Source organism: Odontesthes bonariensis, chromosome 24, assembly GCF_027942865.1.
Source record: "Odontesthes bonariensis isolate fOdoBon6 chromosome 24, fOdoBon6.hap1, whole genome shotgun sequence".
Lineage (NCBI taxonomy): Eukaryota > Metazoa > Chordata > Actinopteri > Atheriniformes > Atherinopsidae > Odontesthes > Odontesthes bonariensis.
Genome location: NC_134529.1, coordinates 9,969,071 through 9,984,326, shown reverse-complemented (window position 1 = coordinate 9,984,326; position 15,256 = coordinate 9,969,071). Strand labels below are relative to the sequence as shown.

Genomic DNA, 15,256 nt, shown 5'->3' with positions numbered 1-15,256 from the left:
CTTTAGTGACTTGGGAAAAATGCCTGATGCCAGTGAGCTGTTAACTATTCGTAGGAGATCACTTTCTACTGAGGTAAAAACAGTTTTTAAAAAGTCGGATGGTATTATGTCCGGAGTGCAAGTTGTTGATTTCAGATGCCGAACTGTTTCCTCTAGGATTTTTAAATTAACAATATTAAATTGTGACATAACGTCAGAGTTATTTCTAGGTTTTAGACACAGATTAGTTTTCTTGTTTGTCTGTGTTGCGTGAATGTTTTGTCTAATCGTTTTGATTTTTTGGCTAAAAAAGTTGGCAAATTCGTTGCATTTCTCTGTGGAGAGGAGGTCTGGGTCTGATTGTTTAGGAGGATTTGTGAGTTTTTCAACCATAGCAAACAGAGTTCGAGAATTGTCGACATTCTTATTAATCATTTCTGATAAATGCAGCTGTCTGGCCTTGCACAGCTCATTGTTATAACTACGCAGGCTTTCTTTGTACAGCTCATAGTGAATCTGAAGCTTTTTTTTCCTCCATTTACGTTCAGCTTTCCTGCATTTTCTTTTCAGGTTTTTGACCGTAGTGGTGTTTCTCCATGGGGTTTTCTGTTTGATCAAGGTGCTCTTGATTCTTATCGGTGCAACAGCTTCCATTACATTAAAAACACAACATAAGCACAGTAAGATCTTAATTTTCAGCCACTCAGCATGATCATGAGAGTGCATTGATCAATTGGACTTGAAGGAGGTCTGTACCTGCTGAATCCCTTCTCAAGCTCTGCCAATGGGGTCCTGTCTTAAAGACTTGAGCCATAATCTGAAAGGGGACCACATTAACCTGTACAATACAGTTAATTGTAATGCTTAAGTTGTGCCTAATTCTGAGGTTTAGATGGGACAAAGGTTAATGAAAGTTAGGGGACATGGAAGACAAAGAAACAGAAGACAGGGAAATGAAAAATATGACAACTGAGATGCAATATAGATGGACAGAGAAAAAGAGTCCACTCTTCACTTAGTTTGTCAAGTTTGAGACAAGAGAACTTTCTGTCCTTTAGTTGCTGCCAAGGCTATTTTGCTGTCACACAACGACACCATAATTACAGTGCAGGGACCAAAGGAAGACAGCCACTGCCCACATAGTCTCCTCTGTGGGTAACTAAGAAAACACGAGGCAATTATACAACTCTGCACCACATCTGAATTTAACTGTCTCTGTTTTTACATCCAATCTTCTCTGGATCTTTTGTGTGTTTTCCTTAAGATAACAAGCATTTTTGTCTCGTGCCCCAAAGATAGGGACTATTTTTTCACATATACATATCCAAGATAGATGAAATAATCCCTTTTCTGGCTGGAGGCTGCCCAATATGTTATGGCATTAAGATTTAATCATCGGGCTATGAACATGCCAAAGCCCTCAGCGCAATCAGTGGGAATAATATTCCTGTCGCTTTCATTGAACTGTTCAGAGGTAGAAAGATGTGACTGACATGAAAGCTTTTTTTCTGTTGGGGCATGATAACATCTTCACAGCTTTCATTGGTGCACCTGCTATGCTTAGTGTATGACGCTGTTCATGAATGGTCCATGTATTGCAGTTAAAGGCTATTATTATCTCCACCACATTCATCTCACCAAGAGCATTGATTTGCAATTAGTCCGAGGGTGATGTTATACACTCAGGAATCTCTTTTACAACCAGGCACACTATCTTTTGTGTGCTGTGTTCAGCCATTGTTATTGAGTCTCACTGTGTTTGCCCCTGGGCTCTAAGTCAGCGTGGATAAAGTATTCAGCCAGTGTCGACTTCCACCATGATCCTCTGAATTGTTGTGTATAAGTATGCAGGTGGAGTGGTGGTGTGTCTCTCCCGCTCTTCCCCCTTTGTAAAGGATGCTGGAGGTTTTATCAAACCCTGACTGAGAAGACAGATGGCTTTGAATAGGGGGAGCCTAATGTAAAAGTGTGTGGAGTATGGCGGAGGGGGAGATAAGCAGCAGCCGGCCATTTCTCTCTGGCTGTGTTGAGGTACAGGGCCTTAAATCACCTGTTATCTCCTGCTGCCTCAGCCAGACGCTAATGGTCATCACAGTGGGCTGAACCCTGCAGGCAGCAGCAGGGGGAGGAGGGGCAGGGGCTCTCCTCCCCACCGCTGCTGCAGCAAGTTTCACGTGGACACACAGAGGGATAGTGGATGCTTTAGAGGAACATTATTCTTTGTGCTGTAGAGTAGTGCACACACCCCACTGTCACATAGCCATTAGTTTACTTCAAAATATGACATCACTATTCAGGTAGAATTGTGGTATAAAAGACTTGTCTTTTAATGCGAGGTGTCTTGCAACTAGGATGTCACTTTTGCAGTTTTGGCCATCATTTTTGACCGGTTATAAGTAATTATTGTCAACTTGGAAAAATTGGAAGCGGTCCAGTGGCCCAAGCAGCACAAGGTGTTCAGGCATGCTGTGAACAACTCCCTAAATCAGGCAAAGCAGCATTAGCGTTTAATTATAGAGAGTGCTATCATTGCAAAATATTAGTTTATTCAAGGTTCATGTCCATCACGTCATTTAAATGCTGACTGAAAATAACACAAAGGCAACGCATGAAATGTTCAGGCATGTTTCAGTGGAAGCACTGAAAAGTTGATAAGTTGATGCTTGATAGAGGATTTCAAATGCCCATCAGTTCAGAGTCTGCTTTTTCATATTTTTTATTTCACAATGCCCCAAATGTTTTGTGTGGGGGTCAGTGCTGGACCTCAGAGAGGCCAGTTTAGCACCAGACTCTTTAACTACACATCCTGTTTTTGTAATACATGCAGTATATGACTTGGCATTGTTTTGCTGAAATAAGCAAGACCTTCCATGAAAAGGACACTAGATGGCAATATAGGTTTCTCCAATGCTTTGTTCTGTGTTAATGGTGTCTCCATGAAGATGTGCAAATACCAGTGTTATTTGCACTAATGCTCTCCCTTAGCATCACAGATGCTGACTTTTGAACTGTGCACTGATAACAAGCCAGATGGTCCCTCCTCTCTTTAACCTGAAAGAGGCAGCTTCCATAATTCATCAGACCAAAGGACAATTTTCCTTTTCACCTCAGTCCATCATAGATGAGCTCAAGCTCAGAGAAGTCAGCAGTGTTTAGTGATCTCGTTTATTTATGGTCTCTTCTTTGCATGGTGGACTTTTAACTTACATTTGTGGTGGAAGCAACTCACCGTGCTCACTGACAATGATTTTAAAAAGAATTTCCACAACAGTGTTGTCTCTGTTTTTAAGGCAGTTTCACTTGAAAGCCTGAGGTTCAGGGCCAATCAGTATTGCTTTTCAACCCTGTCCCTCTCATATTCACTTCTCTCAATTCTATGAATCTTTTGAAGTCCTTGTAAAACAAATCCACAGACTTGCTTTGAAACACACTATATACTAAGGAAAATAATTGCTGATGTGAAAATACCTAGAACTATGTTGCTCTAAATTGTGGCATTCGTCTAGTAAAATGCTTTTCATTTTTATGTTCAGAATTTTCTTTAGAAAGGATAGGAATTAAATTATGGTTCACTGACTCAGATGTATTTGAGAACAGTTTGCACCTCCCACTAAAACTCTTTAAATACTAAAGGCATCAACTAGCCAGCTAACAAAGCTATTTAGCTATATATCTGCCATTGAGCTTGATAACTATGCAGCCTTTGTTACGCAAATGCATCTTTCCTGGATTCCAGAATTTACCGAGCAGGTTGTGCTCCTTATTCAAATTCCACAGGAATGATGAGATGAGGAGGTGGAATAATTTGTGAACAGCCAAGCTAAAGAACCTCACTGAAGATGTTAGACAGCTACACTACTTACACAGACAGCCAGCATTACACCCAATTGATTATTTCTATGCAAAGCCAAGCTGATTGAAAGATGAAGATCATCATGGGCTGCAGGGACAATTTCTTTAGATAAATTCCACTGACATGTATAACTAATGGAGTTAAAATGTCTGAACAGACTCTCTCCTCATCTTTAGGTTGATATGACCATCAGAGAGTAAGTTACTTTGTGTTCTTCTTTTGTTATTTTTGAAAAAAATGAATCAAAATGTTATTAAAATGTAACAGGAATGGTTTATTGAGAGTGAATCAGCATCCTCAGCGGACATGTCTCCAGCATCTGAGAGCATAGTTGATTTTTTAAATTTGATTTAATGTACCCAACAATTTCTTTAAACCTTAATGGTGGGCTGGATGGCTAAAGGCTATGTACAGTGTTTCACATCAGTTCTGTTAAGAAGCACAAATGAACACAGCCACACCTCCACACAATTCTGTGGGAAAGTGCTGCATTGTCTTATTTCTGTCAAGAGCAGGGAGGAGGCAGATAACATGGAGACTGAAGATTGTAACTGAATTCTTGTCACAGTCCTCACACTTCTGCTTGCACTGGTTGGTTTCTACACACCCTTTCACCAAAAGACTGCAGCCCCAAAACATCCTGAATAAATCAAAATAAGAGAGGATGAGGGAAATGTAAGCAAAGAGTGTTGCTTTTGAAGAGGAATACACCTTCACACATTTCTTGTGGGTCACAAGACATGTTTGAGAGAAATTGATTTGATGTTGAACTTAAATTACAAGGACTGAAATGAGATGCTATACATTACTAAATGTATTTGCAATTTTGCATTGAGAAACACTATTCTTAAATGATACAACTATTTGTCTGCACAGTCTTCAACAAATGAATTAATCATTCCTTATCTTTACTTCTGAAAGACTAAGCCTCTCTGGATTATTCTAATTAGTTGACATATGTTCTACCACTTTAAAAACATTGTATACATAGCACAACTTACAATATGTTTCCACATTTGACTTGTTTTTGTTGCACTGGTTTTATTCATGTCTGGGGTTTAAGTGATCTGCAGATCATCACTGCATATCAATTTCAAAGAGCATGACAGCATTTTGGACATAATGGGTCTGTGCTGGGAGGAGGTCTCAGCACAGACCCAGGACCGACTGGAGAGACTAAATCTCTCGTCTGGCTTCGGAACAACTCTGTGTTACCCCTGGATGAGCTGGAAAAGGTGGCTGGAGAAAGGGAGGTCTGGGGATATATGTAAAGATTTTACCTGGACGTGGATACATGGCAGTAAATGGATTGAAGGATGGATGTTGACTTCGTCACTGTGGTGTAGATCAGGTACAATCTCATTGCTGCTATTCCTCTAACACAAAAGCTCTGCGGAGCATACAGTACAAGATAAAAAGTGTTTTTAAAAAACCAACACTTATTACTTAAACTAATATATTTAATAGTTAAATTAAATGTCTTAAATTAATCTAATACTGTAAACTACTTTTTTCATTAAAGAATTATGAAAACACCATGAGACTTAAGCTGTAATAACCCACAATTATCTTATAATATACCATTTCACATCATTTCTTGCCATTATGACTGTATTTATATGCCATTATTATGACACCAAAACTAATAACATGCTTGGTCTTCATCAAAGCTGGTATACAAAGAGCTTTGTCTGTTTTACAACAAAGGAAGCTGCAGAGAGTTGAGAGGCTGCAGCTCAATTATCTGTGATATCAGCAAGCCCTCAGACCAGCTGTGTTCTGCATGAAACTGCCAACTTACTTAAAAAACATACTTAAATGGCTCTGCTGATATTTTGGACTGAAAATTGGCACAGTGCTCTCAACACTAACTGACAGTTAACATCATGTATCCCCTAATATGAGTGACAGCAAGAAATAAGTCGATTTTTTTAAGGACTGCAAGTTCTTGTAATATATATGAAAGCATGATATATATATATATACTCTGATGAATTAGACTCTAAGCTTTAAAATATTACATGCACATTGCATGGAGAGTAAATCTGAGGGCTCTATCAGAAAGACTCCCTTTATGCTGAGACTATTCATTTACAGTCCGTCATTATTTCCCTTTGTTGTTGCTCCTAACTCAACTCTTCAACAAACAAAAACCATTATTGATTTCAGTCAAACTAATCACATGTTGCCACAACTTCTGTTTTAGCCAGTCATCTTGCTTTTTTTCCCCCCACAAAGCAAAAAAAAAGATACTCACGGGCTTCGGGATAAAATGTGCTTTAAAAAGGTTATTTAAAAGAAAATGTAATCATTTGGAGAGTCTGAGCTCCCCAGGCATATCCACAGCCCTAGCTCCCTCCCGTCTTAAATCTCGGTTCTGCCAGCAGGTTCTCGTCTGAGAAACAGATGCTGCACACAGAGTGGCGGCATTGAGAGCCATTCTCAAATATATTAGACAGCCTGGCCAAGAGGTGCCATAAATCTTATCAGTAAAATCATGACATCACCCACTGATTTGGAAACTACTGGTTTGAAACTATGAGTTTGTCATTTGCCTATCACTATCTTTTTGGAGCGAGACGTGAACGTACTTTATGACATTTGGGTAGAGCTGGATTGTGATACTTGAGACATATTTTGCAGCCACTTCTTAGGGGCCCATCAGCTTTATTGCACTTTAAAGCATCTCTTATTGGCTTCACTTTTGCGAGCAAGTGACGATGCCTATCTTTTCCACACGGTGTAAGATTCGGATCTACAGATTTCTATGTACTGACCTTATTCCTTCTCCACCACATCATCATTTTCTAAATGAGACATTCTTGTACGCCTGAAGGTATCTTTACCCTCCTAATATTATGATGAAGAAATGGAACGAATTTGATCAAGTTTAAGCTCATCTTATAGTGCATACCATATCAAAGAAAGTTTAATTACTCTGTAAGCCTTCCTCTAATTTGAGTTGCTCCTGAATTATATAGAGTAATCTTTAAAGCTGTCCGAGCCAAATTCAATGTAAAAGTCTCACTATCAAAATAACCTGCACCCTTGGGAAGGAGGGTGAATATGATTAACCTAACATGTGACTCAAATAATAAAGTATATGAATAATATTTGGAAGAAAAAATGTGCAGTTAACAGGGTATCTTTTTTTCTGAATATCAGGGTAGGTTTCAGTGTGTCAGCACTCTAGTAGAACCACTGATTTACGGGACTTACTGCAGGCATCCCAGTTAAGTACAGTGTGTGTGCCAAACAAAGATCCTTTGTTCCTCTGTGATGATGTGATTCTTACTCCCTTGAGTTGGCCTTGCGCTGTGCCAAGAAATCAGCTTAATCGAAGGAGGTTTTACAGGCTGAGTCGAGGTAACAGGTGGGATTAAAAACACTGAGCTAATGAAATCTCAACTGCTGCCGATTGCTGAGTTAAGTTGAAGAGGAGACTCTGACACCTACAATTTCCTTTGACTTGTAAAAACCTGACAGTTCCTTGTTTAACTCCCTCTCCTAAGCTTTGATGAGGTCCAGGTACCGCAGGGCAGACTACTTGTCACTGCCGCACCAACACAGTTCTGATTGGAGCTGGCCAGGACTACAATAATCATTTCCATTTTCTTTCCCCTTTTCACGAGACAAGACAGAATTAATTCAACTGCCCTTTACAAGATTAGAATTCCAGAAGCTGATATGGTTCCTGCTTATCTCTATATAATGTGAATTCCATTAGAATTACACAGCCACATTGAAGTTTTGGTCTGTGATCTCAGAGCAGTTAGGATATGTTCATGTTCAAAGCAATTGGTCACTCATCAGATTGGCTGTGAAGTGACTAAAGGCAAAGCTTGATGTGCAAAAGTCCTCAAGATCACTTCAGTCGAAGCCTTACATTGGATATTTAGTTTTATTAAACTGGCTTCCACACATCACTTCATGTATGGCTTCACAGTCTACAGGAATCTACCTTTTCCCTTCTGAAATATCTCAACTGTAGCATGGATTGCAATGTCATTTTGTGCAGCCGTACATGACCCCCATCAACTCTGGGTATCCTCTCACTTTCGTTCAATTCCCACAGGCATTTCTGGTGTAGAGTAATATATCCTGAGAAATACTGGGTGGATATCTACTAAATATAATAAGCATGGTTGCTGGTGGATGACTAATGGGCTCCTCTGACTTTAAATCTGGTTCTGCCATAAGACCAAAAATTTCAATTTGGCAATACATTATTTAATCGCCAACAAACAGGAAACACACTAATTTACTATGATACTATGATGGTGAACATAACACATTAAGTGCTAAACATCAGCAAGAATGGATGCTGATGGTAGCATTTATTCAAAACACTACAGTGCTGAAGTACAGCCTAACAGAGCAGTTCTCTGGGCTCGTCCGTTCAGTCGAGCATCAGGAATCTTGGTGTCTGGTTTGGTCAGTCTTTGTCTCTTGACTGCCATTCTAGACACTTAGTAAAAAAACTGCTTTTATCATTTAAGAAATATTGCAAAGTTAAGGCTATTCCTGTCCAACTCTGACCTGGAAATTGTGATTCACGCTTTTATCTCTTCACGTTTGGATTATTGCAATTCTCTTTTTATTTGTTTTAACAAACCTGTTTTAAATCGTCTTCAAATGGTCCAAAATGCAGCAGCTCGACTTTTAACAGGATCAAGCAGACGGACTCATATTACGCCAATTTTATCTTCCTTGCATTGGCTGCCGATCAAATATCGTATAGATTTAGATATAGATATAGACCCCAGCTATGTCTCTGATCTGCAGTGTCCCTACAGCTCCGGCCGCTCCCTTCGGTCCTCAGGCCAGAACCTCCTCATGGTCCCAAGGACTTCCTTTAAAACTAGAGGAGACTTGTCTTTCCAGGCTTTTGCTCCAAAATTATGGAACAAGCTGCCTGTGTCCCTTTGTGAGGCGGAGTCTGTGGATTCTTTTAAGAAGCAGCTGAAGACATTCTTTTTTAGACAGGCTTTCAGTTGATTGGCCCGATGTCACTTTTATTTTGTATCCATATATGAACTTGTTTTCTCTTGGTGGTTTTTGTTTTACTGTGTAAAGCACTTTGTGATTTTTATCTATGAAAGGTGCTATATAAATAAAGTTCTTCTTCTTCTTACTTACTCCTCCACTGCAGCTCGACAGGGAAAAAAGGCAGAATATGTAACGTTTCTGCTATAAAATATACAAAAACAATGATAGCAATGTTCAACATATTGTAAGTTTTAGCACCTCCACTATGATTTCCAACGATGTTTTTGTGAAAAGCCTTTCATAAAAATATTCAAAGGTATAAAATGAAGCATTTCAATTTAGATTAAACTGACTAAAATTGGCTAATGTTAATATAAGATTACAACATGTGGCAGAAATGTGTGTTCAGAAACAAAGGTGTACGGTCTTCATTAATTTGGGGTTTCACCTATGTAGGTAGCACCTGGTTGTTACATTTTAAAACCTTCTAGGGAAAGGTTTTATGAGAGCTGAGCATATAAAAGGATGTTAAATAAATCCAGAACACCGATTGGTCGGAATGAAGTGGTGAATACGCCTACATGCACCGCGGTTGAAAGGGACTCTTTCAGTGACGCTGGTTGTATTAGCAACTTAGCAGTGCTGAACCCTGCACAGAACGGCACCAACAAGAAAAAAGTTGTTTGCTAATGTTCGAGGGTTGCTTCATAACAAATATGAGAAGAAGGAAGCAGACAACATTTTTTCCTGTATTTCATTCTTTTTCTGTATTTCTGTATTTCATTCAGACTAGAAAAAACATGTTCCTACCTTTTAAAACGAGACTCTGGGAACCTTTTGTCCTTGAAAAAGTTTCTCTTTTAAGACAACTTTGTGTGGGAGGCCCACAAAAGGCCCCTGTGCTCTTAACAAGCGGTGCATCAATTAGACCACAAATACAAAGACAGAAACTTGCCTGTTGAAGACCAGAATTCCCTCTATTGGGAATGGAGGCCAATTAACAGACTAATTAACGGAACTAACGTCTCTCTTAAACGAAAGTAAGAGGACACAGTGACAGCCACGACTGCATTTTAATTAAAGTGCCCCACATTTAGCGTTCACATTTATAAAGCCCACAAGGGACTCTTTTCCGGTGAAAAGAGACGTTCAATGAACTGCTGTATGGTGCAAAATGCATCGTGAATGCTTTGTCGACGTTGGCTAAATTGGTTGTGCACTTTTGCCAAGCACGGGTGGTGAGAAAACTATAAAACTGTTATTGTTCCTTGCTCACACCGAAAGCTCATCTCTTTTGCCAGCGCCGTGGCTTTCCTTATGGGTGTCCAATGAAGCATGCAGATCAGCACGAAAATTAAAGAGGAATCGGTAATGAAACTCCCAAAGCCCCAGAGAAAGAGAATAACAAGACAGCCCATAAACAAGGCACAGACAACAAGATCATAAATGACTGAGAAATTCAGGAAGTAGGGAATGGAACAGTAGACAAGAGCAGGAAGTCCACTGATGCCTTACTGACGTACCTCCATAGTGTCCCAACAGGGGTGAAGTGTTAGGTACGTGGGGCAGAAATCTCATGTAGCTGTCACAAGCCATAGTTAAATGAGAGATGTCTCTGTTGAAGGTACTGATCTGTTCGTCAGTTTGAAATGTAAATATATGACAGATTTAAGAGTTTCTGCTTTGAAATGATTTGAAAATTAATTCAGTCTCGCACTGAATGATTTATTAAACAAACCTTTGCTACTTTTTGAAGTTTGGGCATATCAGTTTAAGATGCAGGGTCCTTCTTTTCATGGCAATATCAAAAGATAAACTTCAGGTAATGACTTTCACTCTTCAAAAATTGATGGATGCCCTTCGGGAAGTCTTCAAATATGAAACGGCTGCGATTCTCAGTTTGTGATGTAGCTGATTGTACAAGCAGGTGTAGCCAGTTAAGAGACAGAGGAGCCAGATGGTAAACAGGATCAGACTAGAGGGGGGAAAATGTGTTGGTTTCTCGAGTTTATTCGATCTGTGGTAATCAAAGACAATGCCCAAGAACATAAGTTATGAAAAAAAACAAAGCTTTCATGATGGGGAGTTTGAATTTGATATGACATAGCATTTTTTTTTTTAAAACATAGGCAGATTTTTCTCATTTATTTCAAAACCGCAAAGTAAAAAAAAAAAAAAAAGAAACAAACAACAAACAAACAAACAAGATGGACAGAAGAGACAGCAAAGATGCCAAAAAATGACATTATCTCAGTGGATTTTTTTTTTTTTCCTTTTCTCTCTCTCTTTTTTTTTTTGGTGAGCCTTAGGACGGCTTTTGTGTCTGTTTGTGTGCACCATGAGTTCACCGTACTCCACATAACCTTACCATAGTTCACAAATGGTCACCAGCGGTGTGACTGGAATCCATCATTTGTTCCAAGTGCTGTAGGCTGAGGGCAGTTCCCACTGTCACGGTCAGTCTCCCGCTGGCCACACAAACACTATTCAGTCGAGTGGGAAAGAAAGAAATAAAAACACGCACTGCTCACCAATAACCAGGCACCTCGTAGTGACATGGCCGCTTAAACACACAGGCTCACACAAATCCCTCCTCTCTCTCTCTCACACACACACACACACACACTGTACAGTATAGAATGCACAAGTCCCATACATACAAAATTAAGACTGTTAAAAACACTTGATAAAAGCACAATATGGTTTTGTAAAATTAATTGCACATGAAGAGGTGAGATGGAGGAAGCACAGTAAGAAGAGGAGGAGGGGAGGAGTGTTGAGCATGGCAACAAGAGGGTACAGTACATTCAGTAAATGAAAAAAAAACTAAAAGAAAACAAAAAGGCAAGATTAGAATCAAAACCACGGGAAAGATTTAAATAAAAATAATCAAAACACTTTTTGTCTTTTTTTTTTCTCCAGTCATTGATTTGAAGCTCACACCGGGGGGTGCGGAGCCAGTCTTACAGTAGTCCCAGTGCTGTCTCAGGAGGGAGAGCTTGGTCAGTTGTGTATATTTTTTTTTCATTGTTTTCTTGCTTAATTTAAAAATCAATGTTCTCGTCTACATCTCTACAGACCCGACGTCACAACGTCAGGCAGGGGAGCGGTGGTAGGGTGCAAGTCTTCCGTGTCCCTACATATTCACGGGCATTTACACAAGTGCACACACATGTTCCAACACACGTACACACACTCATTCACACACACACACACATAAACACACAGAGTGCATTCTCGTTCCTATCACCCCTGGGTCAAGGCTTTTTCTTTTCTTCTCAGCTTAGCGCACTGAGGGCGCTTCAATCTTCTGTACAAAAGCAGCCTCCGTCCTTGGAACCGGAGACTGTACGTTTCTCCACACTCCTTTTTTTCCCATTTTTCCTCTTTTTACTTATTTTGAGCATTGAGCAGTTTGTCTGCCTCAGGGTACATTGGGTACTTCACGGTCTCAATTTTCTCCTTAACCTTGTAGGAAGGGTAGAGGCCAGTGCGGCCCAGTTTGCGGTTGATGCCTTTGGAGTATCCGTCCCAGTGATTTCCGGCTACGCCGATCACGTCACCAGGCTCTAAGGGAATGTCCTCGCTGTTGCGTGGCTGGTGGGGGTAGATGGCGATCTGATTGTGGGCATTTTGACCTCCGAAGTAGTAGATGTCATCCAGGGAGTAGAAGAAGGAGGAGGCGTCTGGATGCAGCGTCTGCATAATCTCATAGGCCACGCGGCAGACCTGACAAAGAAACACCAAGGATTGTTTCTTAGTTAGAAATATAGGAGATTGATAAATGTCTTGATAATGCTGTAAAGGCCTGAAGATGAACATAAGAGCTGCTCACAGTCAGACATACATGTTTCATTTCTTCCCTGATAAAAGAGGGATAAAATATGCTCAGTGACTCATTCGAGTTGGATCTTTCAAGTGAGTTAATAAGCAGAGAATGTGAACAGGAATTAAGGAGCTCATCTTATTTTTAGGACTGGCAGGAAACCTTTCCACTCCATGTTATAACTCGCAATAGAACAGGACTTCAGAAGCTTAGATAATCAGAGGAGTGGACGACAAAAGCTTTGTAATGTCAAAGCTGTAATAAATGAGCTAACTGTTTCTAACATGTGACAGAAAATAGGACAATGAGGTTGTTGACAATCACATGAGTGGGATTACAGAAGCCATTTTGGTTTGCCTCGTGACAAAGTGGAAACATCAACTGACAGCCGTGACTTTTACAGCTTTAAAAGATTTTTACAGCTTTAACAGCTTCACCACGATGAACTGATCTGGTTTTCTATGGCCCTTCATACAATCAAATTCAAGGAATTTCTAGTCTCACCTTGCTTTTTATTAGTTAGTCCTTTTAAAAAACTTGTTTTTATCACATGACAAAACAGTGAATGATGTGGCTGATATCCCCGGAAAAGTGGACACTTTTATGTTTGTAAAACCAGCAGCTGTATAGATCTGAATTTATGTTAAAAAAAAAAAAAAGGAGAATTTTTTTAATTCCATTTCACTTTCTTGCTTCTTTGATTACAAGCAAGCACACATAAAACAATCCAGTGAGCCGATTGTGCCCGCTTTCATCCAAACAATAAATCTACCCTTAATTGAATAAAAGACCAGAAAACAAATAGCAGTCAGGTTTTGTGTTGGTTCTGATTTATAAAAAGGTAATCTTCACACCCCAAATCCTAACCTTCAGTTTGGAACGAGGCCACAACAAAACCCTGTAGCGTGCTTGGTCTAAAAGGTAACTTCCTCCTTACCTGTGACGAGAAGGTGCAGACCAGGAAGTCAGTCTGGGACAGGAAGTGAATGTCCAGGATGACTCCTCGCAGCGAGTTCTCAGTGTAGCGGTTGTGAAGGCCTGCCGACCATGAGATGGAGTTATCGCTGATGAACTCATACTCTGGATACCTGAGAGGGATGTGAACACAGATGAGCTAATGAAGTCAGTTCTCACGTTAAAAATCTCATATGCAACCACACGGTTGGACACTAACTTGGTTTTGGCTTCTTGCAGCAGGGAGGGATCGTCTGTGGCCAAGTAAACCCGCTTCTTGTCGACATGGACTCGTCTTGCCAGAAGCTTGAACTGTTCCTCCACATGCAGCATGTACTCCTCTATGGGATGGAAGGCCGCCTCAGTCCCCACTTTATCTGTCCTCCTCACATGGACTCTGCAGACAGATGGGTGGACACAGATGCTTACAGACTAGTACTGCATCTTACAACTTTTATCACTGAAGAGATTTCTGTCGCTTCACCTGGCAATTTGCTATCTGCTTTTCTGGGTTTGCCTTCTTAGCCTCGAGAGAGCAGTAACAGAGATACGATGGTGCAGCTAAATATTAAATAAAATATTGCTGAGTTGCTCTGTTTGGATGGATGGTTTAACAGCACTTTTTAAAACTTCAAACATGAGTTCAACATCGAAAGGAGCCCGATGGAAAGCCATCCACAGCTTACATATTCTCCAATATGAAGACCTTTCTTTACCGTCTGTCCTCCATGTTGATAGTTACACTTGTTTGACACAATTACATAAAAATAAAAAAAGAAAGCAGCCTTAGATTGATAAGATTAGTGCAAACTGCTTTAATACTTAATTGTGCAAATCATTTCACAGATGCAAACCAACTTTCATTCGAATAATTAATTGAGAGATTAAGTGATTGAAAGGGCAAAGTCTTTATATTTAATAAGAAGACATTTTATGGGCTGTTGCCATAAGGATCAGATGATTTACAAATGAATGATAATGAAAGGAAATAAGATGATGGAAACTACCAACCGACAATGATGCCCTTTCTTTTGAGGGAAAACAAACACATGCACACACATATGGGGGCAGCTTGAAAGGAATTACACTCATTTGTTTTTTTGTTTTTTTTACCCTTGTTGTCAGATCTGAGTTTTGCTGCTATAACATTTTCAAAATGATGGTAAATTCATGTTTTGATCACAACGGTGTCTCTACAACAGTAAAGAAAGGAAAAAAACCTTTAATGAATCTTCCCATTGTTGATGTAATAACAAACTAAAGAAAAATGATGGGAGGGAAAAACAAAGTAATAAAACAAAAGAAAAATAGAAAGGCAAACTGTGACAAAGAGAATACCAAATAAAAGGAAGGACAGAAGAAGAAAAAAACCCAGCCCAACGCTGTATGTTTTCAGTGTCATTGTTGTTGCTTCCAGTAAGAATTGACAAGAGACAGAGTATCGTCACCGGCTGAACATGTGAGGAAAGAGCACAGCTTGAAAACAGAACAAAGGGTGAATGAGAATGGGAACTCTTCCTCTGACACAGACGCATCCATCAAACTGAAGAAAGGCAAGATTTGTCAAGAATTATTAAATTACAAATCTACCCCGCAACTATATCTGCACTGTGACCTCTTGCCTTAGGGAGTAAATGAAATTTCCAAATCTAAGA

The 15,256-nt window shown here is 39.8% G+C and overlaps 1 protein-coding gene across 3 annotated transcripts in view; it reads right to left on the bottom strand.

Annotated features, from left to right (window-relative positions):
- Window positions 1-10,811: 10,811 nt before the first annotated feature.
- fut8b (fucosyltransferase 8b (alpha (1,6) fucosyltransferase)) overlaps window positions 10,812-15,256 on the bottom strand; it is an 85,458-nt gene continuing 81,013 nt past the window's right edge. For all 3 annotated transcript variants that reach the window (XM_075459444.1, XM_075459443.1, XM_075459446.1), the window contains exons 8-10: window positions 13,822-13,998; window positions 13,585-13,735; window positions 10,812-12,550 (exon numbers count right to left, since the gene is read on the bottom strand). In XM_075459444.1, coding sequence (XP_075315559.1) covers window positions 12,212-12,550; window positions 13,585-13,735; window positions 13,822-13,998 — 667 coding nt within the window. In that variant the 3' untranslated portion in view covers window positions 10,812-12,211. The remainder of the gene's footprint in view (window positions 12,551-13,584; window positions 13,736-13,821; window positions 13,999-15,256) is intronic.